At 36.1% G+C, this 22,448-nt stretch overlaps 4 protein-coding genes across 10 annotated transcripts; 3 read left to right on the forward strand and 1 right to left on the reverse strand.

Annotated features, from left to right (window-relative positions):
• Positions 1 to 1,020: 1,020 nt before the first annotated feature.
• LOC121268225 lies at positions 1,021 to 17,243 on the forward strand. 7 transcript variants are annotated; one of them, XM_041172388.1, is made up of 10 exons: positions 1,021 to 1,161; positions 3,448 to 3,500; positions 3,569 to 3,808; positions 5,453 to 5,537; positions 7,480 to 7,536; positions 7,979 to 8,038; positions 8,140 to 8,361; positions 8,979 to 10,114; positions 12,627 to 13,113; positions 16,928 to 17,243. In XM_041172388.1, exons 8-10 carry the CDS (start codon positions 9,102 to 9,104, stop codon positions 17,030 to 17,032), a joined length of 1,605 nt encoding a protein of 534 aa, XP_041028322.1. In that variant the 5' UTR covers positions 1,021 to 1,161; positions 3,448 to 3,500; positions 3,569 to 3,808; positions 5,453 to 5,537; positions 7,480 to 7,536; positions 7,979 to 8,038; positions 8,140 to 8,361; positions 8,979 to 9,101; the 3' UTR covers positions 17,033 to 17,243. The 7 variants fall into 7 exon arrangements, with proteins under 7 accessions (XP_041028322.1, XP_041028320.1, XP_041028321.1 ...); XM_041172386.1 differs by having other exon boundaries at positions 3,586 to 3,808; XM_041172387.1 differs by having other exon boundaries at positions 3,448 to 3,808.
• Positions 1,670 to 2,156, forward strand: LOC121267038. The gene is made up of 2 exons (XM_041170920.1): positions 1,670 to 1,692; positions 1,784 to 2,156. Exons 1-2 carry the CDS (start codon positions 1,670 to 1,672, stop codon positions 2,154 to 2,156), a joined length of 396 nt encoding a protein of 131 aa, XP_041026854.1.
• On the forward strand, positions 2,254 to 8,289 carry LOC121267039. Its single transcript, XM_041170921.1, has 9 exons — positions 2,254 to 2,898; positions 2,948 to 3,183; positions 3,266 to 3,339; positions 3,448 to 3,500; positions 3,756 to 3,808; positions 5,453 to 5,537; positions 7,480 to 7,536; positions 7,979 to 8,038; positions 8,140 to 8,289. Exons 1-9 carry the CDS (start codon positions 2,254 to 2,256, stop codon positions 8,287 to 8,289), a joined length of 1,413 nt encoding a protein of 470 aa, XP_041026855.1.
• Positions 16,264 to 21,441, reverse strand: LOC121268226 (glutathione S-transferase zeta class-like). Its single transcript, XM_041172394.1, has 10 exons — positions 21,299 to 21,441; positions 20,974 to 21,073; positions 20,699 to 20,755; positions 20,406 to 20,491; positions 20,204 to 20,275; positions 18,536 to 18,604; positions 18,352 to 18,424; positions 17,581 to 17,642; positions 16,774 to 16,833; positions 16,264 to 16,552 (listed from the first exon to the last, which is right to left on the reverse strand). The coding sequence occupies exons 1-10, from the start codon at positions 21,299 to 21,301 to the stop codon at positions 16,445 to 16,447; spliced, it is 690 nt and encodes a 229-aa protein (XP_041028328.1). The 5' UTR covers positions 21,302 to 21,441; the 3' UTR covers positions 16,264 to 16,444.
• Between the last annotated feature and the right edge of the window lie 1,007 nt (positions 21,442 to 22,448).

A 22,448-nucleotide genomic window follows, 5' to 3' on the forward strand; every position in this document is an offset into this window, starting at 1 on the left:
AATTACATTAGTTGATTTGGAGTGGATAGTAAAATACTTGTAGGTGTATCACTATCCCGGTTAAAAATGAAATTCAAGTTTACAAAATTACAAATCTATCATTCATTTGATATATAGTTGTAATGTAGACTATTTTTTCATAAGAAAAAAAATGAGAAATGCTACTATATCTCCTAATTTATATTATTCACTTTACCTCTTTGATGTGCCACGTAGCTTATTAAAAAATAAATAAAAGCACAAATGTAAAAGAGTAGAGAAAATTTAGACTTTTAGTTTTCATCTTTTCACCTTTTTGGGCACTATTATGTTTTGAATATATATTTTTTTAATAAGTCACGTGAGCACCACATTGTGGTGCCGCTCCAATGGTGTAAAGTGATTGTTATAAATTAGGAAGTATAATAGCATTACTCATAAAAAATAAAGATAATGAAAAAGCGAAATATAATTTTATAGTGTGTAAATTTGTATAATTCTTTTCAAAAAAAGTAACATCCACTATAGAAAAATGAATTTTTCATGTGAATCTTAGGTATGCTATATTTTTTTTTCCGAGATAGATTACACGAGACTCTATGACTGTAAAAAATATTTTCTAAAAAAATATTGCTTTTGCTATCATGTAAAAAAGGATAGTGATAGGTTTCCTACCCTATTACTACTCATCTGCAATCCAAGTGTATTTTAAATATTTTTTTATCATTTTTTTAAAATATTTTTTTAACATCCTTAATTATTAAAAAAAATTAAAAATATATATAACTTTACTAATAATCACTTCCTTAATCATTAAGTAAAATAAAAAATTAAAAAAAAATCAAATACAAAAAAAATAGTAAATAGGTAGTAATAGGATAGTAAGCCTATCATTATTCTATAAAAAAATGGTGAAAAAACAATATTTTTTCAATTATTTTATAATCATATTTTTAATTGATCGCATTTTCTTTTCTAAAAAAAAAAAAAAAAAAATGAAAGAGTGACAATGAATGGCGCGACGGCGCGTATGCTGGAATTCAACAAAAAATTGAAAAAAGAGAGAGAAACGACGTAGCAGCCTGGTCCTGTTAGACTGTTTCATTCAACTCCTTCACAGTGAACTGGCAGACAGGTTCAGAGTCTCCAATCGCCCAATTCCTTTACACCACCATTCTGCTGGTACGTAATTGCCCCTCATCAACTTTTTTTTGTTTTTTTTTTTTTTGTTTCGAGATTTCGATGTCATCCACAACATCTTTCTCCTAAAAAATTCATGTTTTTTGCTTCATCGTGTAGTTCTTTATGCTTTGAGCTTTAGGGTTCCTGAGGTTTGAAGGCAATGCAGTCAAATTGGTTGTTGAATTTAACTTTTTTACGTTGTTTTTATTTTCTCTGACTTTTTTCCCACTTGGTATTTTCTTTCATGATCAACAAGCTCATGTTATTGGTTCCGTTGCTAGAATTTGCCGAATTCGATTCATTATACGTCTCGTTTCACACAGAAATAACTTATATTTGATAAACGGTTGAAAATGGGATTCTGAATGCTATGGGGTTCGCTTTGTTGCAAACGATGCAAAGTAGCATTCTTTTTAGGATTTACCTCTTATTGAAACAACGTGCTGATTAGTTGATTAATATTCAACTTGGATTTGATGAGCTACTGATCTTGGATGCCCACGTGGAAATGAATGAAAGCGACTACGTGGTGTCGGTTTTTTGTTGGGCTTGAAATCTGTATTAATTATGCTTTTTGGAATGGTTCAGGATGGTATGCATTCTTGTGATTGTCACTTTCTAGACAATTAACCGAGGTTGGGCATGTTGATTGTCAAAATGTTTGCCCTGATACCCAAAGCTGTCAAAGTTCTTTAAAAGTTGAGGAGGAGGAGGAGGATGAAGATGTAGATTTTAATCCCTTTTCAAAGGAAACCCTTTCACCTGAAGCTTCCTCAAGCTTGAGTTCTGAAATTGATGGCTTGGATGTTGATGTAGTCGACAGTGGGGGAAAGGTCTTCGATAATGGTGTTGGAATTAATCTATCAAAGCCAACTAGCGAGGTGCAAAACTCTGTCGTTGGAGATTCTGAGCATGGCGAGGTGGAAACTGTTATGCAAGCTACAGTATCCCCCGAAGGAGTGTGCGAGAAAGAATTGCTAAATTCTGTTTCCTGAAATCCCAAGAACAGAAAACCTGCCTCAATCTCTCAACCAAAAATTGGTACTGTTAAAAAGAAAAGACAATGGCACTGGAGATGATTCTAATGAGGTTATGGTAGGGGAATTAAGTAATACAATGCATTCCCAGAAGCCCATATTCCACTTAGAGAATGAGGATGCTATCTGCAAGCGTACTAGGGCCAATTATTCTCTTGCAAGTTTTACACTTGACGAACTTGAGACTTTTCTTCAAGAAACTGATGATGATGAGGACCTTCAAAATGTTGACGATGAAGAAGAGTACCGGAAGTTTCTTGCTGCTGTTCTACATGATGGAGATGGTGACGGTCAGCCAAATCAAGAGAATGAAAATGTTGATGATGAAGATGAAGATAATGATGCTGATTTTGAGATAGAGCTTGAAGAGTTGCTGGAGAGTGATATAGATGAATGTAATGGGAATAAAACCCAAAAGGAGTACATTGGAGCCGGACGACGGCCAGAGACTAGGCAGAATAGGTGCCAGAAAGACGCTGCCCAATATAAAAAGAAGCTTTCAGGACAGGCAAATAGGCCATTACGTCCTCTCTTACCAGTTTTGCCTAATGGACCAATTGTACCCTTCTCTACCAATGATGGGAAAACTTTGATGCCTGATTATTTTACAGCTGAAGATGGTTTAATAAAGGGATTTACTCTGCATCAAATAGGCCAGTTACATTGCTTGATACATGAGCACCTGCAACTTCTTGTTCAAGTATTTTCTCTGTGTTCTTGACTCTTCTAGGCAACACGTTGCCTCCCAGGTTCGCGGACTGATTTGTGAGATGCTTCAAAAACCTAATGAAGTACTAGCATGGAAAAGTGTTCCATATGCTAGCATTTTCTTTTACCCTCCATATGTTTGTTCGTCAGTGCCAGATGAATCTCCCAAATTTTCCCCAGCACAGTGCTCCTTAAAATCATGTACTACTTTTAATGCACAAAGCGTGTGCTCTAACCACATGGAGGCTTTTATAAGCATGTCACCTCCTAATGGAAGGTGTGAAGTGTGAATATGTTTCTAATGGGTGTGCAAGTTCTTTCCAAAACATTGAGGGCTCTTTCTGGGTGCCTTTTGTAAGTGGTCCAGTACTATCGATCACGGATGTAGCTCCATTTAATTTAGTTGGAAGATATATGGATGATGTTTATACTGGTATGTAATTTAGAATGTTTCAAGTGCTTTTCATTCTTTGTCAATTATATGCTTGCTCAGAAGTTTAACCTCTGTATACTTTGCCATTTGGTTGAAATTGTTTCACAGCTGTTCAGGACTATCGACGGCGTCAAGTGAAATCTGGTAGTGAAGCTCCCTTTGTAAGAGAACCAATGTTTACCCTTCCTTGTTTCCCATCATATCCTTAAGCTAATTGTGAAGTTTTAAGGGGGCCTGTTGTCTCAGCTGTTATAACGGTGCCATCTTCACCCAACCCAGTGCCACCTAAAAAAACACTGGCTGCTGCACTTGTTGAAAGTATCAAGAGGCAATCAGTTGCTTTAGTTCCAAAGGAAATTGCAAAGTTAGCTCAAAGAATTTTCCCTTTCTTCAATCCTTCATTATTTTGACATTAGCCACCCCTTGCAGCAGTTGTAAATAGGGTGCTTTTCACTGATGCAGAGGATGGGTGAGTTGCATACTTTCTTCTCTTCTTGGTTGCTGCCTGCTATTGCTTTTCCCAAATTGGTGGCTTTAATTTTCTTGATTATTTACTCCGATTTTTTTTTTCTTGATTATTCATTGTAGTCAGTTTTAGAATGCCTTCACCTTTTCATGGTTCTACTTTTGTAATGGTTTAAGAAGCCAAATGAAATTTGACTGTAGAAACTAAAGCTAACTTATTTGACTTTCAGTGTAGGTATTAACCGGATAGGAATATTTTCTGAAAGTCATAGAGTTGATGGGATTTTAAGAGTCATTTCTTAGAATATGACATACTAAAGAAAATCTTAGCATTGATTACAAACAGGAATCTCTCCTAAGATTTACAATCTCTGCATAATCTTAAATGCATTTTCACCATTTAGGATAGGTACCTTGATTGATGCAGTGAGAGGTAAAAGCTTTTCAAGGTGAGATTGTTGGGAGACTGTAGTTTAATTGATTCGCATCCAAAAGCAATCTTTTATGCAAAGTGAGACTGCAGGTGTGATTGGCAGTTGAAAATAATTATTAAACAGAAATGCTTTGTACATGGATGCAGTGCACGAGATATGCACAGACAAAAGGAAAAAAAAAGTTCATGTGTACAGTAATGAACAGTAATTTTTGCCTTCTACCACGTACATCCCATTAGGGGTGTAAAACGGTTGGTCCGGACCAGAGAAACCGACTGAACTGGACCGGAACGAAAAAATGTATGGTCCAGTCCGGTCCAATAAGTAAGGGAATTTCGGTCTTCGGTCCGGTCCCGGTGTGGAGATTTCTCGGACTGGACCGATCGAATAAAAAATAAAAAAAAAATATTTTATATATATTATTTATATAATAATTGTATAATTAACATTATAAAATTTTAAATATGTTATTAATACTTGTTAGTATTCTATAAATTAACAATATTTTATATATATCTTCATCTAACCTATCACTATTAACAATATAAAATTTTAAATATGTTATTAACACTTGTTAATATTCTATGAATTAACTAATATATAATATCAATTAGTTAATTATATAGTAATTATATAAATTAATAATGTAATTTTCATCTAATTTATTATCATTGACTATATAAAATATTTTTTTATTGAGTTTGTTGCATAATCCACATTAATAAATCACTTAATTTAATTTAGTATTTTAAATAAAATTTTTTTATTAATTGATTTAAAAAATAAAAAATAAATAAAAAATTAGGCTGGACCGATTGGACCCGACCGGACCGGGCCGGACCGGTCCCTATGGGTATTCGGTCCGGTCCAGTCCAGTCCGAAAATATTTGGTCCATCGCCGGACCGGACCGGACCAGACCAGACCGGACCATTTGCACCCCTACATCCCATGCATCCTGTCTGTGTATGTATCAGCACTCAATTATTAATAGGCATACTTTCCATCATATCAAAAAGCTGTAGATCTTTTTATGTTATTTCAAGTATAAAAATATGGGAATAAACGACCAATGGTGCATTAGCCTGTTGTGTTGCTTGTTTGTTTCCTTTAATTACTTCAATAGGCCTGGTGGCTAGTGACAATCTAGAAGTTTAACAAAATTGTAAGAGATGTTTGTGAAGTTTCTCTTGTTTTATGTTGGGATTCAATGCAGGCTGTTGGCACTGGGGTGGATGGAATATAACACGGATTGGAAGGCGATTCAACAACGTTTTCTTCCATGCAAATTGACGCATCAGGTAATTTATGTCTAGATAATGTATTCTAAATGCAAATATTTTCTGGTAATCATTATCCAGACAAACTCTAAGCTTGGTTAGACATTTGTGTTTCAATTCGTCCTGCCATTGCTGCTAAGCAGGGAGGGAACCATTTGTTTGTCTAAGGGTGTGCAAATAGAGTCTTCACTGTTTATTCATTTATTAAAACAAATTCATATTTTATTCTCTTGGATCAGAATTACTATAAGTGGGAAATTGTTCAGATTTTGTTGTCTAAGGGTGTGCAATTAAAGTCTTCTCCTTTTATTTATTTATAAAAAAATTCTTCATCTTTTATTCTCTTGGATCAGAATTACTGTAGGTGTGAAATTGTTCAGAATTTTTTTTGATAAAGTTATTAATGAAGGCATTGCCCCAGTAAATAGGTAGTGTGCAAGATGAATGCTTAAATTAAAAATAGGAAAAGAGATAAGAAGATCATGGAAACTCAGCCCATTACAATCTATAGAAGCTACCAAAGGAGCAAAGCATTAAAGAAGAAAGTTTTAAGCTCCTTCAATGTCTGCTCATGAACCTCAAAATGTCTATCACTCATTTTTCCCCGAATACACTACACTAGACAAATAGAGACCATCTTCCACACTGCTGCAATTGTAGCTATCATATAACTTTTCCAATTGGTGAAGAGGTCTACTATCCTTTTGAAAAATACTCAAGCCAACCCAACTCGAGTGAAAAATTCATTCCACATTGTACTAACAACCTCAGAATGGTCATTATTTTTGCATATACAACACCGATCCATCACAATGATGTGGCATTTTCTTAGGTTGTCCATGGTGAGGATTTGCTCTTAGAATGCTGTCCAGGAAAAAAGGCCACTCTCATAGGTGCCTTAGTTGCCTTAGTTCGCCAAATATTTTTTTCAAGGGATTGGGTTACAATCCTGAGGTGTAAGGACCTTATAGAAAGATCAGATGGTGAATTCTATTTCTTGGTAGAGGCCCAAAGCATCTTATCTGCCCCTCCGAGACGTAATCTAGTAGTGTAAAAGAGGTTGTAGAAATTCGTGAGGCATCGACCCCCCTAGTTTTGGGCCGCCAAAAAAAAAATAACAATCCATGAGGGGAGTCACTAGAGAAGTTTAATAGATCAGCCAGTGAAGCTTTCTGCACACATGCAGTGTTATACATTTATGGGAAAACTTCCTTAACAGTTCTGTCATTACACCACAATTCATGCTAGAATGTAGTCCTACTGTCCTAGAGCCATTACCCACCTGACTAAAAAGGACCCCCCCCCATCCTCTTTTGATTTTCTTCCATAAGCCCACCCAATATGGCCTATGCATTTTATTAGAACACCGTCCACCCCAAGTACTCCCAAATTTATAATTCCATAAGACCTCCAATCTCATTTTGGTACCACCATGCCATTTCCCAAGAAGGGCACAAGTGAACAATAGCAAGTTTCGAACTCCCAAACCACCTTCAAAAATTGGAGAGCACATCTTGCCCACTTTACTTGGTGAAATTTTAACTCTTCACCTAGCCTGCTTCATAAAAAGTCCCTCTGTAGTTTTTTTATTTGATTGGCCAGGCTATTGGGATGGGAACAAAGATAGGAAATATGTAGGCAAATTTTTTTGATTGGAGAAATATTTAGGCAAATTTAGAGAAGGTGCTCTTGATCAAAGTGATCGTACCACCTTTCTTTTCCAGTTTTAATCCCTACCTGTTTGGTTAACTATTGTCAATAGATGTGATTTTTCTTACCTATGGGTGTTAGTGTATTTGATTTACTCTCTCTCTCTCTCTCTCTCTGTATGAGAAAAGAAAGTGTTTCATAGTGTTGTTTTTGAGGGTTTTTCAATTGATAATGGATTAATATGGTACAAACTAAGTTTCATGATTAGGCAATAATGGGCTATTTGAATTTACTCGTGCTACTTTTGTTGCAGATTTTCGTTTGGCAAAAAAATTGCTGCTCATCTAAAGCACCAGAAAATCCCATAAAGGTATATCGACAATCTTGATCACAATGAAGATAAATTATCTTTATCTATAGCTTCTCATTCTTATTCATTGTCATCCTAGGTGGATTTTTTCCTGAAAGAATGAATATAACCTCAAGTTATGATTGCAATTTACTCCAAAATCTTGCATTCTTGGTCGTGATTTCTGTCTCTAATTAAATTGATTTGAAATGAACTCTTGACTCTTCAGTTGAATGTTTTGTCACGTTGACTGGTTGAAAGAAATTTATGGTAATAGGATGTTAAAAAATTGTACGGTACAATTTTTTGTCATATTTCATTACAAGAGATGGTCTTTAGTTCTGTTTAACAAATGCACTATTTGAACAGTGGTGAGGCAGATTGATCTACCGGAGAAGTCTTTGGATCATGTTCTCATTTTTCATTGATAAATATATAATGTAGTTGTTTCTACTTCATACAGGCAGTTCGGAGAATGAAAACCTCTCCATTGACTGTGGAAGAGATAGCATCTATTCAGGAGGTAAATTCGATCAAGAGCTTTGTTGATTATTAGTATTTTTCTTAACAAGATTTTCATTTGATTGATTGTGTATTATTTACTATATGATGCAAATCACTCAGGGACTTAAGCTTTATAAAATGGACTGGATTTCTGTGTGGAAGTTTGTTGTCCCACATAGAGATCCATCCTTATTACCTCAGCAGTGGCGCATTGCCCTTGGAACTCAGAGGTCATATAAGCAGGATGCAGCAAAAAAGGAGAAGCGATGATTATATGAATCAAGAAGAAGAAAACGCAAAACTGCAGATCTGCCAAGTTGGCAAACCATATCCGAAAAGGAGGTTTGTTATCCTCTGAAGCCAGAAAACCTACATGGACATTGGATCCTTCATAACTTTCTATCATTAAATACAATATTCTAATGAGTTTCTGATGGGTTGGACAATGCAGTCTGAATTGCCTATCACGAGTAAAGAATGTATGCATACCCCTGCATCATAGCCCGAAATTTGTGGTTTGAGCTGTAAACTAGCTGGCCTCTGCCTTGATACACGTAGTAGAATCTTGGTTTTTCACTTATTATGCTTTCAAGTTTGATAGTAATGTTGAATAGAATGGGGTGGAGGGTCTAAAATTATGGAATTCAAAATTCAGAATTATGGAATTACTTTGTAGTACAGTGCTTGCTCTTAACCTTTTATTGAATTACATTGATTTTTTTTTTTCTATTGATAACATCTAGATGTGTTAATATTAGTATATGATTATGTATTTGCATCTCTATGTTATATAGCCTTCTCTCAGTTCATCATGGTGAAAAGAGTTTGGCCTCAGGCTGGGGCTTAGATCACAAGCCTTGCAATAAAGCTGTGCTTCATCTCATCAATGGGCAATTCAGGGTTTTTTTTTCTCTCATTGATGATGGTGTAAATTTATAATGTGGTTGCGTTTGGTGCAGGACAATCAAGCTGACAAAGCTGGTGGGGAGAATAACAGTGGAGATGATAGCATAGATAAAGCTGGTGAAGCTCATGTGCACCAGGCGTTTTTAGCAGATTGGAGGCCCAGTACCTTCGATCTCATGAATTCTGCTCATCCTTGCTCAAATATAAAAGAAAAAAGCCTGCCTAGGGATACTCTGGCTCAAGGAAGTACTCTGATCAGGAAACTGCCAACTTATAATGGATCTAGAGAAGCACAATCCCAGACTGCTATCATGCATAAGCTTCCACAATTGTCACAGTATACTCAGCATCCCTTTAGTTCATCTCATGCTACAAATTGTGCTTCTAATACCATGAAACAAAATCATCCAGCTTCTGGTATGACATCAAATATCAGTAAATCCCCATTCTGTTTTCGGCCTTATCGGGCTCGTAAAAATAGTAGTGCTACTAATTTCCACCTAGTGAAATTAGCACCAGACTTGCCACCTGTGAATCTTCCACGGTCTGTTCGTATAGTCTCTCAGACACACTTCAAAGGCCATCAGTTTGGAGTATCTACTAAGGTTTCTGCTGCTGGAGGTGGTATTGGTAATTCTGGAATTGAAGATGTGGTTTCTCGAAATATTCATGCTGTGAAGTTGGGAACTACCAATTCAGTAACATTGGTACAGAACAAAAGTAGCCCACTGCAAGAAAATGTTTCGCATTCACTTCCTGAAGAATCTGAAGTTGTTAAGGATAAATGTGTTCTGGAGGAAAGATGCTCTGATTCCGATCTTCAGTTGCATCCTTTTCTGTTCCAGGCCCCTGACGATGGATATCTGCACCATTGTCATTTGAACTCCAGCTCCAGTACTTCTACTTCTTTCAGTTTCTTGTCAGAAACTCGACCTCAGTTGAACCTAAATCTCTTTCATAATCCTCATCTAGAAAGCAATGTTGAGTGTTTCAATAAATCATTGAAGTCAAAGGATTTTACTTCAGTATCTTCTGTCATGGACTTCCATCCACTGCTACAAAGAACTGATGAGATATATACTGATTCCGCATCTGCCTGCTCAACTCCACACCTATCTGTTGGTTTGGAAGGAAAATCTGCTTCACTTCAAAATGCTCCTGATGCTGTCCAGACCGACTCACTAGTAAGTTGTGACATACCAGTTTTGGTTTTAGGGTTTATAAGTAAATTTTTCTAGTAAACTTATATTTTTAGAATTTATATTTTTAGAATTTATATTTTTATCAGAATTTATATGTACTTTATATTTATATTTTCTATTATAGTTGCGATTTATGATTTGTTAGAGTTTTGTTTTAATAAGGATTTCTAAAGTGTATCAGATTATGTACTACGGTTTTGTTTTGAAATTTAAAGTTTAAAATTTTTCTTCTAGTCACCGAACCTCATCACTTTGTTAGCCTCTGTTGAGAACTTCAAACCACCCAACCCGTATATTTCTCTCGGTGATTTTGTTTGTTTTGCTAGCGTCCTAGTGGAACACCAACTCTAGTGCCGTGTATTCCTCTACTCATGCCGTCTATGCTCTTCTAGGGTTTCTCTAGTTCTCTATCATCTACCATTATAAAACGTGCTTACCTGTGCATGAGAAGACAAACTTGTGAGTTGCGAAAAACCCCTATTGCCGAACCAGTGCCGTCGCCCCTTCTCCTCGGTGGCCACCTCAAGAGGCGCCGAACCTCTCCTCGACGACACAGAAGCCGCCGACCCATAACCCCCCGTCGACCCACTCCCTTCCGGTAAGGCCTCGGCCGCCACAGCTCTCTCTCTCTCTCTCTTAGTTTCGGTTTAGTAGTTCCTCTCTCTAAACTCTCTCTCTCTTTCTCTCACTCGGCGCCGACCACCATAGGAACCCTCAGTCGCGCCGCCGGTCACTCCCAGCCACCAGCGCCGCCATCGCCTCAGCTCCTCTCCCTCGGTGAGTTCCTCCATCGCAGACCCTCTCTCTATCTCAAACTCTCTGTGTTTTTGGTTGCCATGCACTCGGGTTCTTGAAGAACCCGTGGGTTTCTTTTTGATGGGCCTTGGGCCTTAGGCCCGTATGGGGTTGGGATGGGCTTATTTCCTGTTTGGGCTCATGTTGTGTAGTATTATTATTATGGGCCAGAGTTTTTAACCCTTTTTACAGACTATAATAATGTTTAATTGAATATGATCTTATTTTATTTCAATAATTATTTTAGTGAAATTTATTGAGTTTAATATTACTAGTTGAGTTATTAAATAAATGTAGTTAATTAAAGGTTCATTTTTTTTAATAAAAAAAAAAATGTTTAAAGAATTAGAAATATGTTTTTAAAGAATAATGTTAAGTCTAATATTTGAGTTAAATTTCCTTTGTCAATTTAGTAAGATTTTAATAAAATTTCTATGTTAAGAATTTAGTGGAATTGGTTTAAGTTTCTTATAAGACTTAATAATTATGTTGAGAAATGAAACTTAGTTTAAGAATTTAAGTTTTTGTGAATTATTTTAAAATAGCTCGAGTATTTCTACTAAATTATAAATTAGTATTTTAAGTAATATAAATACTATGAATTATTGATTTTAGTGTTAAACAAATATTGGTTTGACTATATTTTAGAATTTCGAATTTAGTTAAGTAAGATATTAGTATTTATTTATTTCCAAACAATTTGGTGATAGTTATTTATTAAATATAGGTCTCAAGTTACGAAGTATTATTCAAGAAGAAACGCATCGAGGTAAGTAAATTTGATCATAAATTAGGATCATCACAATTAGCTTATATGTATGTATTATCCAAGCCAGTTCATTGATAGCCACTATTTATGAACCGCTCATGTCATATGCAAGCATGTCATCTAGCATAGCATACGACCATGTCATTCCGCATCATGTTTAAATTCAGAATTTATGATTATGTATGTAGTATGTCATGCATCTCATGTGTATAAGACACGTAAGCCATCTTAAATTCAAGTGTAAGATAATATCAGATCAGTTAATAAGATGGCCATTCAGATGCATGGTACCAATGCAGTTCAGTTCAGGGTGGATGTGCAAGCCACGAACTCAGTCGTGGTCCACCATAGTATGTCAGAATACTATCAGCGGCTCCCCTTGCGGCCGCGGGATGTGGGGCCGGTGCACAACCTTGCACACAGGGTTAAGTGTGTTGGCCAGTCAGATAAATCAGTTAAATCAGTCAGATCAGTTTGTTAATTCAGTTAAGACAGTCATACATAGCATAAGCATCAGCATGAACAGTCATGAATTTTTTTAGCTCAGTATGAAAGTTGTTATGAAAATCTTATGTTCATTACGTTTACGTTGTGATAAATTTCTTACTGAGTCATCGACTCATTTTAGTTTATTTTCATGTTTTTAACCACCCAGGTGAAGATGATGATTACGAGCAGGCAGGCCAGGAGTAGAAGGAGCATTTATTTATTTATTTTTTTTAGTTCAGACTTTCTAAAATAAACATGTTTTTATGACATGAATTTATTTCAGTTTATTTCATTTAATATTTTGGAAGACAGTTTTATTAGACATTTTTCCGCATAATAAAAGTTCAGTTTTTTTTTAAATTATGAAATTATGGGATCTATTACCGGATTATTTTTATGGAAAATACGTGGCACTCCTAGCCTACGGGAAGGGGGTGTTACATAAGTTGTGGACTGGCCTCTGGTCCTAATCCTCAAAGCCCTACCGAGAAAGCTAGTGAATTGGACTTGGAGATCCACCTAAGTTATACGTCGAGAAAGGAGCAAGGTCATATGACATCCAGAAGGGAGAAAGGTGTGGAAAGCAGTGATGTGACAGCACATAATCCAACAATGTCGGTAATTTCAGCAGCCACAACTAGAACCCAAAATGCCGACTGCCCACATTATGAGCAAGGTGATAATTGTTCCACAGTTAGTACCAACCTTGTTTCAGGTGGCCATGGATTGGCAATACCAAGTAATAGCATCAGCAGATACAACATGGATGATATTGGTGACCAGTCAAATCCAGAGATTGTGATGGAACAGGAAGAGTTGAGTGACTCTGAAGAAGAAACTGAAGAACATGTAGAGTTCGAGTGTGAGGAGATGGCTGATTCTGAAGGAGAGGATGGATCAGGCTGTGAACAAATTGTCGAGATGCAAGATAAGGTGATTCTACTCTTTCTTTTGAGTAATGAGAAGCATGGCCTTTTTTTATTTTATTTAGTGCTTCTAATTCTTTTTGTTGCAGCTGAATTTCGTTTTATTTATAGTTGTGGTGTTCCAACATGAACTCTGACCTTTGATAGTTTGAACGTTTCATACTTATTCCCTCCTTCCCTCCCCCACACACTACCCCACCTGCCCACAAAAGAAGAAATCTAGTAAATTGTTTCTCATGAAATGGTTGTACGCAAGAATCTATTCTTAAATCTGTTGCATATTCTTTTTGCCGTTCTGCCTATCTAAGTTAGTTTATTCTTTTAGAATTGACATAATGAGTTGCCCGCATACCATGATTTTTTAATTTTAGTTGTATTTATTAATATATGGCATGATTGTATCCTGTCTGGATAGTTTGCATTACATCAATATCCAACTGTCATAGTTCCATTTTCTTTTAGGCAAAGATTGAAACCTGAGATTACTCCTAGTCTCCTATCCCAGGCACCTTTTTACCATTTCTCCCAATTGTAGAGGCAGTTTTCTTGAAAATGATAATCAGCACATTTTTTGCCTGTGAATTGTTTTGATTTAATCATATCACACTCATGCCTTATGTTTTGAGATTGCAATAATCACTTTCATTTTTTAGGACTTCTAAATTTTATACTCTGACCTAAATCAAATTATGTTGCTATACATAGCCAGAGGCATTTCCATATACCAGAAGTGTGAGATTGGAGTTGTGCCACCTACAACGGAATATCTTGACAAGAACATAGGAGATCACTTGGATTTAGCATGAGAGGGGGATGAATGGTATCTCATATTGTTTGGGAGGGAGAAGTTCATGCAGTTTATATGATTCCAAAGGTTTCTAATTGTAACATTGACTTTTGGAGTATATACTCAGATGTGGCTTGAGCTTTCCTTGAGTCATTAATATTACGCCCCATTTCTACATTGGGAAAATGAATAACTCACACAAAAGTGATAAGTTATAAAGGTAGTTATGAGTGCTAAGACTCACGCTAGCTACTTATTAAGTGAAACTTGGCTTTATATGTAATTCTTGGGAAGTTCAAATCGACTGGTCTTTTGGGAGTTATAGCACAGATGTGACTAGTACTTTTCCTTGGTTGTTAGGTTCATATCATCTTGACATTGGTCTGTTCTCTTAGTTTTAAGTGTCCCATTATTTCTTTTTATTCACCCAATATAGACGTACTTTTCTTTTGGTAGGGAAGCTAATTATTATTCTGGATAAGATTTTGTATTCCTTTTAAAGTTTGTTCTCAAATTTTCTGTTCTCTTCTTAATAGGACGGCCAGAATACCCCTTTGGAAAATCAATAGATAGTTGCTTCTAGCAGTGATAAAATATGTGAACCAAGGGTATGTTTGCTAGAGTTGGGTTTGTCTAATCAAGGGAAGGATGATACAAGTGATTCTTCATGGTTAAGTTTAGATTCATGTGCACCAGATTGTCTTTTGAACACAAACACTAATCACGAAGAAAATACTATTGGTGAAGGTCCTGCAACCAAAAGTTTGTCTTCGTGTCGCCCTTATTGAAAAAACCTCTTGTTCCCATATTGAAAAAACCTAGGAAGCGTGCATGCAGAACGAATACTAGTTTGGATGTAGCACTGGCTTTTGGAAGCTCCAGCGGTCATGGTAAAGATAGTTTTGTTTGATTACTGATCTGTATATACTAATGGCGATTGGTAGTTCTTCCTTGGATGTTGGGAACCCAATCACAAGCGAAAGGGGACAGAGTGGAAGTAGAGGGGCCAGCTTAGTCTTGTCTGGTGAATCTTTTTTTGACTGGCCCAAGAACAGCGGGCTTGATTTGGTGGAGGTGGGTATGCATGCAACTTTGAAAGATGGGGGGTATGCAGGAGAGAGAATGAAACTTATATGGTATGGTGGAAGGGAAGTGAGATCTACCGATTGATTTGAGCGGCCGAACTATGATCGTTTGGGAGACATGGCTCCACATGCTACACACAAGAATGAATTGTTATGTGGTCGGTAAACTATTTCTGCAGGCAGCATATAAAATCAGACCACGTATTTTTGAGTATGTCGTTCCGTCGTATTCTGAGGCTTTTAAGTTGTGTAATGAAATGGTTGAAATGGGCTTGATTCCTAATACTATTGGAGATATGGAGGGAGCGTCTTTGCTATTGTCTGACATGTTTGATTGGCACATATCCCTTATCAATTCTCTTACTCCATCCTCATAGAGGGGCTTTGCAGAAATAGATGTGAGTGATCATTGATGCTCATAAACTAACCAGATTACTGAAAATAACCTCAATGCAGCTTTCTCACATTATTCATATCAATTACATGTGCAGAAACAAAAATCTAGCCGGAGCCAAGCAACTCCTGGGCTGTCTGTTTGTTCATGGTTTAATCTGTGACCTTGCTTACATACAGTTTAATTGATGGGTTCTGCTTGGAAGGGAATGTAGAGCGTACAGTTCAAGTTTATGACAAAATGACAGGTGGAAGAAATCCCAACTTGGTTATACACAACACTCTTATAAATGGTTTATGCAAAGCAGTGTCAATGGATGTTGCTAAAATATTGAGTGGAGGTTTTACAAAGGGCGGGCTTACTTGATGCCATACTGTATAATACTTTGATAAATGGTTCCTCGGTGCGAAGGCTGATGAGGCATTTTGATGCTTTCAGAAAGAAGAAAGGTGGGGGGGATTTAGAGAAGACAGTCACTTGCAACATATTTAATCAACTTCTTTTGCAAGTTTGGGTGTTTCCAACACGCAAAAGATGTAATGAAGATGATTGTCGTTCGTGGCATTGTTCCCAATTCCATAACATGCACAACTCTTTTTACCCATTCCAGAACGAATTGCGGTCTGGAGGAGGTGATCGAGTTGCATGATGAGATGGTTGATTGGCAAACATTTAAGGGCATTGTTACCCACCCACGTTTTCACAAAGGCAATGCAGAGCCTTGAGTTTAGCATGAAAATTTGAGCTTAAAAAACGCTAAGTTTTGTGTGGCCATTCTTAGCCAATGTGACAACTTACTTCATTGTATCGATCATCCTGTTTTCATCCAACTTTAGTTTTTGCTTTGGAACTCCCAGACAATTTATCAAAGAATATGCTGAGCTACGAATTGTCGAATCCAACTGGCGGATGATTGATAGATTTTAAATTCCCATGTATACCTAGAGCATATTTTAGAATACATTGTCAGATGTTTAAAGAGTGCATGACAATCTAGGCTTGGTTGAGGGAACTTCCTCCTACTCAGAATGCATGACATTCTGAAATGTTTCAACAGAACTCAGCCCATTGATTAACTAGCTCTTGCAGGAGCATCCGGCTGCTTTTCTGGAGTAGTATCTCGGAAAGCTGGGGTTTCATTGTATGCCTCATTCAACCGGGATAAAAGAGGGAACTGAGTCTGCAGAATAAAATTTAAAAAAGGAAAAAGAAATAACCAATCAGCAGATACAGAGAAGAAATGGACTTATGCAGGCCCTATATTTCAAGACCACCTGATATAGTTGTTACCATAAAAGAACGAGGGAGAAACAGTAAAAACTTTGTAGCCATTGGTATAAATCAGAAAGAGTATTGGCTTCCTAATGTAACTAGCACACTAGTTTACAGGCCAAGCACTACCATGTCGACATGGAATCGATTAGTTGCTGCATGAATCTGAGGCGCGAGAAACAGATCTGCCTGCAATGCAATAGTGACTGCATTATATTATGTTTTGAGAAATACCTTAATTCATGAACTAATCCATGCATGCTCCTGTTCTGTGATGTCTTAGGAGGTGAAGTTCTACCCTACTGTGCAACCTGCATCTATGACATGTAGGCTACGAGACTGGCAACAACACAATTTCATATACTTGTGCCAAAAACATAGTACTTAGAGTTGAGTTGGAATGCATGCTTTTGGAGAAGAATGATTTTCAGGTTGCTACCCTAAGGATTGACTGGGTTCAGAGATATTTTGTTCTACTGCCAGAAAGGTAGCAGTTTGGTCTCAATAACAAGGTTGTATTAACATTACAAGCAGTAAAAGAAAATCTTTCTTTGGTTGTAGAAGATTGAGCAACTTAGGATTGTTGTTCATTCGCAAAGAACCCCAAGGAAATTGGAATTTTTCGTACTAAAGTGAAATTTTCAAAGAGATGCACGTTTTTCACTCTCTTTTCTGGGTGGTAGCCAATTTGAAATTTAGTTAATCAGAATTAGGGCAGGGGACCAGCATATTCAAAGTAAATTAGTACCCTAGTCAACCCATGCCCCACTTCTATTCCCAATCCTACTGGGATAAAAAAAAGGATTCTTAACAACTTAATAGTATAATATTGGTAGAAACTTCCAAAAACCCTGACTCTATACAATGTCTGCACGGTGTATAGCGAATAATCCATGCCACTTTATAGGCATAGACAGATGGATTAGGAAACCAAACCAGGAAAACTTCATCTCCAGTTGCATATCTTCCGGAATGGTCTTTTAACAACTTTTCGATTGCTGAAAAAAACACAAATAATAATCAAATTAAGGCCAAAATGCTATTTAGTAGCAGATACTGTGCACACAAAAATGTCACGTATGATGGGCATTGCCAGTGTGAGACAACCAGCAGGTTTAGAAAGATCAAGACGATCCTAGAAAATAAAATCGTACATTCAGCACTGATTTCTCCCCAAGTACCATCATGACTGCTCTATGGATATATGAACCCTGAGCTGACTGTCAGAAGAAACCAATAGAAACGCTCTCTAATCAATTTTGGATGGTTTGTAGGATCCCCCACTCTAGTAGACCATCAAAGTTATGTAAACTCCCTTGAACTTTTAGGTGCAGCGAAAAACTAGTCACAGAACATAGAGAGTTAAGACTATTATGAGATATCTGCAACTTTATCTTGCTCAAACTCTCTGTATTTGATTTATCAATTTACAGTCAGTGTGACAGAATTCGTCTTGTCATCAGTTTATAGTGTAGATAATGCTTGGACTATCATCCATGCTCGAAACCATTACCCAAAACGTATTCAACAACTCTAGTCCCATATTTCTAATTATAAATTTACGAGCCCCCAGAAAAGCAAGATTGACATAGCAGAAATATTTTTTTAAATTGTCTGCTACGTACATGTTCATGCGCGACAGTAACTTCACAATTTAAATTCCAGTTGTGACATCTAAATTTCAGAGGTAGCCTTGTGAAAGCTTACCAGTAAAGCCTTTTTCAATATTGCATTTAGCCCAAGCAAGGCTCTCGTTGGGACCAACTTTCTCGGTGTATTTCTGAAAAAGGGGAAATCAGCAACACCAAAAAATATAATATATGCTCCAACAAACATATCAATTTTTTAACAAATAGATACCTAACCACAAAAGTCTCGCTCAGATATATACCGGAAGTCTCACTCGCAGATATAGCGGTATTTGATGAGGCTGTATGCTTGAGGAAACAATATTGGCCACCTAAATATCCAGCAATAAAAGATACCCATCAGTGTCTGAATCTGAAACATACTTGCAAAACATGTGTGAATATTAAGAAAAATAAATACATCAGAACAAACAGTTGTGCCTGATTACATCAGTAAACTCAAACCATTATTACTACTTCCTGCATCTATCCCCTCAAGTCTGGATGAAAAAATGAATCTAAAGAAGGATTGTAGTGACATATTATCTACCATGTAAAAAAGAACAAACCCGTTATTCATCATGTGAGACACAAGGTGTTTCCACAAAAAGTATGTAGTCAATCCTTGAATTGTTCCAGCCTAACTTGCTAAAGGAGGTGAAGAAAATCATGACGCCAGTGGGAGGAGACAGAGAAGAGATAACAATACAATACCATGGGTAGAATCTTCAATAACTACCCAACCTTCTTAGATGCCTCTTTGGTACTTGTATCATCTGTTAGTTCACCGTGCAAAAACCTAGCGAGTTTATACATTGAAGCTCCAGTAAGAAGGCTTTTGTTTTTTCTGTTAACTAAGGTCTTGAAAATGGCTGAAACAGATGATTTATCGAATAGGACTGATCAGAGCATATGATTGTTAATCTTAATTGTGCAGATGATTTGTCGAGTAGGACTGATCAGAGCATATGATAGTGAATCTTAATTGTGCACCTATTCTTTTTCCATAAATATGTTAAAACTTCAAGCAATGCTAAATTCCAGAACCACCCAAAATGCATTTCCTATTTGAAGATCCAGCTTCAATTCAAAATTTCTCATGGGCAGTCATTTTATCATACAGAGCACGTGTATAGCCTTAAGCTCCAGGAGCATGGATACAAAAAGGGGGATGACAGAGAAAGCATTTCTTATTTTTGAAAGAGAAATACAAAGAGAGAAAATATTTTTTGGTTTTGTGTTTCTGAAATGACTCCAAAGAGAACCTATTCCAAGGAAATTCAAACTCAACCGCTTCTCTAGAAGAGAGAATTTTAAATCCTAACCATTGGTTTCATTTGCTCCTTATCTGTTCCTTTTATTCCAGAGAACGCAATGGGCCATGAAGGTGTGTAGTGATCTCCAATATGCCCAATTCATTGTTATTCAAGCTTCTCATCGTCCATGTGTTAACGTGACTTCCAAATGTCTTTGAAAATTATCAGCGGTGCTAGAAAAGCCACTTCTACCACCTTGTTTATTCATGGCATGATCATAACTATCTGTAAATCACTCGGAAATGTGTGCAATGGAGTTACTTCCAGAAAATTTGCATGAAGTTTTAGCCAGAATGCTACCATGGATAGATGGAATGATCTCTTATGTTTATGCATATGTGTGTATGTCTATATATGCTAAGTAACAATCTCATATATTTATTTCAGATAAAAACTCCAGCAGCCAAGCATATGTTATATTTTTCAACAAGAGCATTTAGTGTAAGATGTAGAAATCAGTGAACACGGGTTCTTAAATTTACCAACTAATGAATAATTGTACTTCACTGTATTGAAATAATTAGTTTGAGCAGACGGGAAGCTGGTTAAGAAACTACGTTATAGCACAAAATATGCTAATAATTATCAATATCAACAAACCAAATGCAAGATCACCTGGTAATTGATGCCTCCTTTTTGAAGATCTCGAGGCAACAATGGATGCTGAGGATATTTCTCTTCTAAATACTGTGCACATTCCAAAGTAGAACAAGAACCGTGGTAGGAAAGATTGAGAATTTAAGGATAGAAGGTCAAGAGATGGTGAAAACATGGTAATGATATACCATTATGACTAAAAATCTTAAAAAAGATATACCATTATGATGGCAAGAGAGTCGGCAACTACGAAGTCCCCATCCACGAGCACTGGCACGGTACCAACAGGATTGAGCTTTGAAAACTCTACAAAGCAAAAGAGACCAGAATGGTTTCAGGTGGGACGTTGTTTTCCTCTTATTTTTGTTTTGTAATAGTAAGGTTGAATTTGTACAAGGTGCAATTGTGAAATGCATGCATAGCAATATCCTACATTCAAGCGTTTGACAAAAAGAATACATGCAGAGAGTAATTTTGGATATAAGATGAATAAAAATGAGAAGCAAAACTCACCTGGACTGAATTGCTCGTCCTTCCGCAAGTCAACGGCTCTATACTCATAATTTAACCCTATGTATTAAATGGAATTGAATAATAAAAAAAAGAAAAAAAGATCAACGAGAGAATAACTACGATCCCGTGAATGATAAACATAAAATATTAGATGAAGTTTGCATTAATAGTCGAATATCCGTTAATAAATTAAAAAATATATATGAAAATGATCCGAACAATTTGAAACGGAAACCAAATTGAACAGATAGAAATTGGATTGAAAGGTCCGCTACCTTTCAAGTTGAGAGCAATACGAACACGGTGGGAGCAAGAGCTGATCCAGTACGAATACAGCTTCAGCTGATTCTTATCGCCACTTCTACTTCCAGTCGCCTAATCATAATCCAAACCAAATCATCATCCAAACTAAAAATCTCAATTTCTCGCTCTCTGCTCATACGGATTTCACTCAGAAATACACACATATTATAAGAGTTTTTGTGTATATATATATATATGTGTGCGTGTGTGTGTATGTGTATGTATAGGTAGAGATGTGAATATACAGAAAAGCTAATGGGTAAAAAAAGACGGCCGTAATAACACTTAATCGCTTACCATCACGCACTCCAACTTCCAAGAAACAAAGAAGGATAATTCGAACAATCAGCAATTGCTTCTTGCAGCTCTGATTTGGTTTTGCAGCTTTGCTTAAAGAACTCTGCAGTCTGCACAGCCAGCTTTGGCTCAACAAGAGATCTTGTCAGTAGTGTTTTTTTTTTTTTTTTAATTAAATCAATTAATTATTGATTTTTTTATTATTTATTTAAATAATTTCAAAATCTTTCAATTTTTTAAAGATTAATTACTCTTCTTAATGACTAATTACTTTTTTTTAATGGCTATCAAAAGAAATACTGTACGCTTTCAATGACTTTTTTTTTTTTTAATACAAATCTATAACACATAATTTTTGTAGTAGGAGCATCCACTTTTGCATTAAATACCACGAGTTGATTATTTTTAAAATAATTTAAAAGTCATGAAAATAAATATAAGATAATTTAAAAAATTTTATTAGTTTATAATTTATATCACTTTATATATATTTTTTCATTTAGTATTCTCTCTCGATCTTGTTTATTATAATTAATAATCGAGTAATGCGAAGTTTAAAATGCTTCTTAATTTGATAATAAAAAGTACTGAAAATTTATAATTTCTTCATGTATTACACGGGTGCATGATTGATTTTATTATGAGAAGTAAAAATTGATTATATAAAAGTAAACTTACAAACTATTAATATGATGTATCACATAGGCTATCAATTTATTTTTATATAATATTTTTATGGCTAAAATATTTTATAAAATGATAAAAGCAATATGTTTTGACTTTATAGCCTATATACATAAAAGACGTCTAAAATAAAAGAGAGACACCTAACATAATTAACAGTTGAATTCATTAAAATCTATCTTATTGGAAATCTATTAGCTAGGTTAAGGACCTCGGTGTGAGGGTTATTAATAAATTTGGGGAGGGGTCACTCTTAGACTTGTGACCACCGACCCTTTATTTAATATAATAATAATAAAAAAAAGGTTAAGGACCTCGATCCTGAGTGATAATTTCGAATACAAGAAATTCAATTTTTAGATTGAAGGCTTTTGGAAGGGCTGGTTGATAGTTAGGAAGGATGTGATTTAAGTCCTGCAAGTATTGGTGTAACGTTTTCACCAAGCCAGAGATCTTATGAAGATGA

The sequence above is a fragment of the Juglans microcarpa x Juglans regia genome, chromosome 5S (assembly GCF_004785595.1).
Source record: "Juglans microcarpa x Juglans regia isolate MS1-56 chromosome 5S, Jm3101_v1.0, whole genome shotgun sequence".
In the NCBI taxonomy this organism is placed as follows: Eukaryota; Viridiplantae; Streptophyta; class Magnoliopsida; order Fagales; family Juglandaceae; genus Juglans; species Juglans microcarpa x Juglans regia.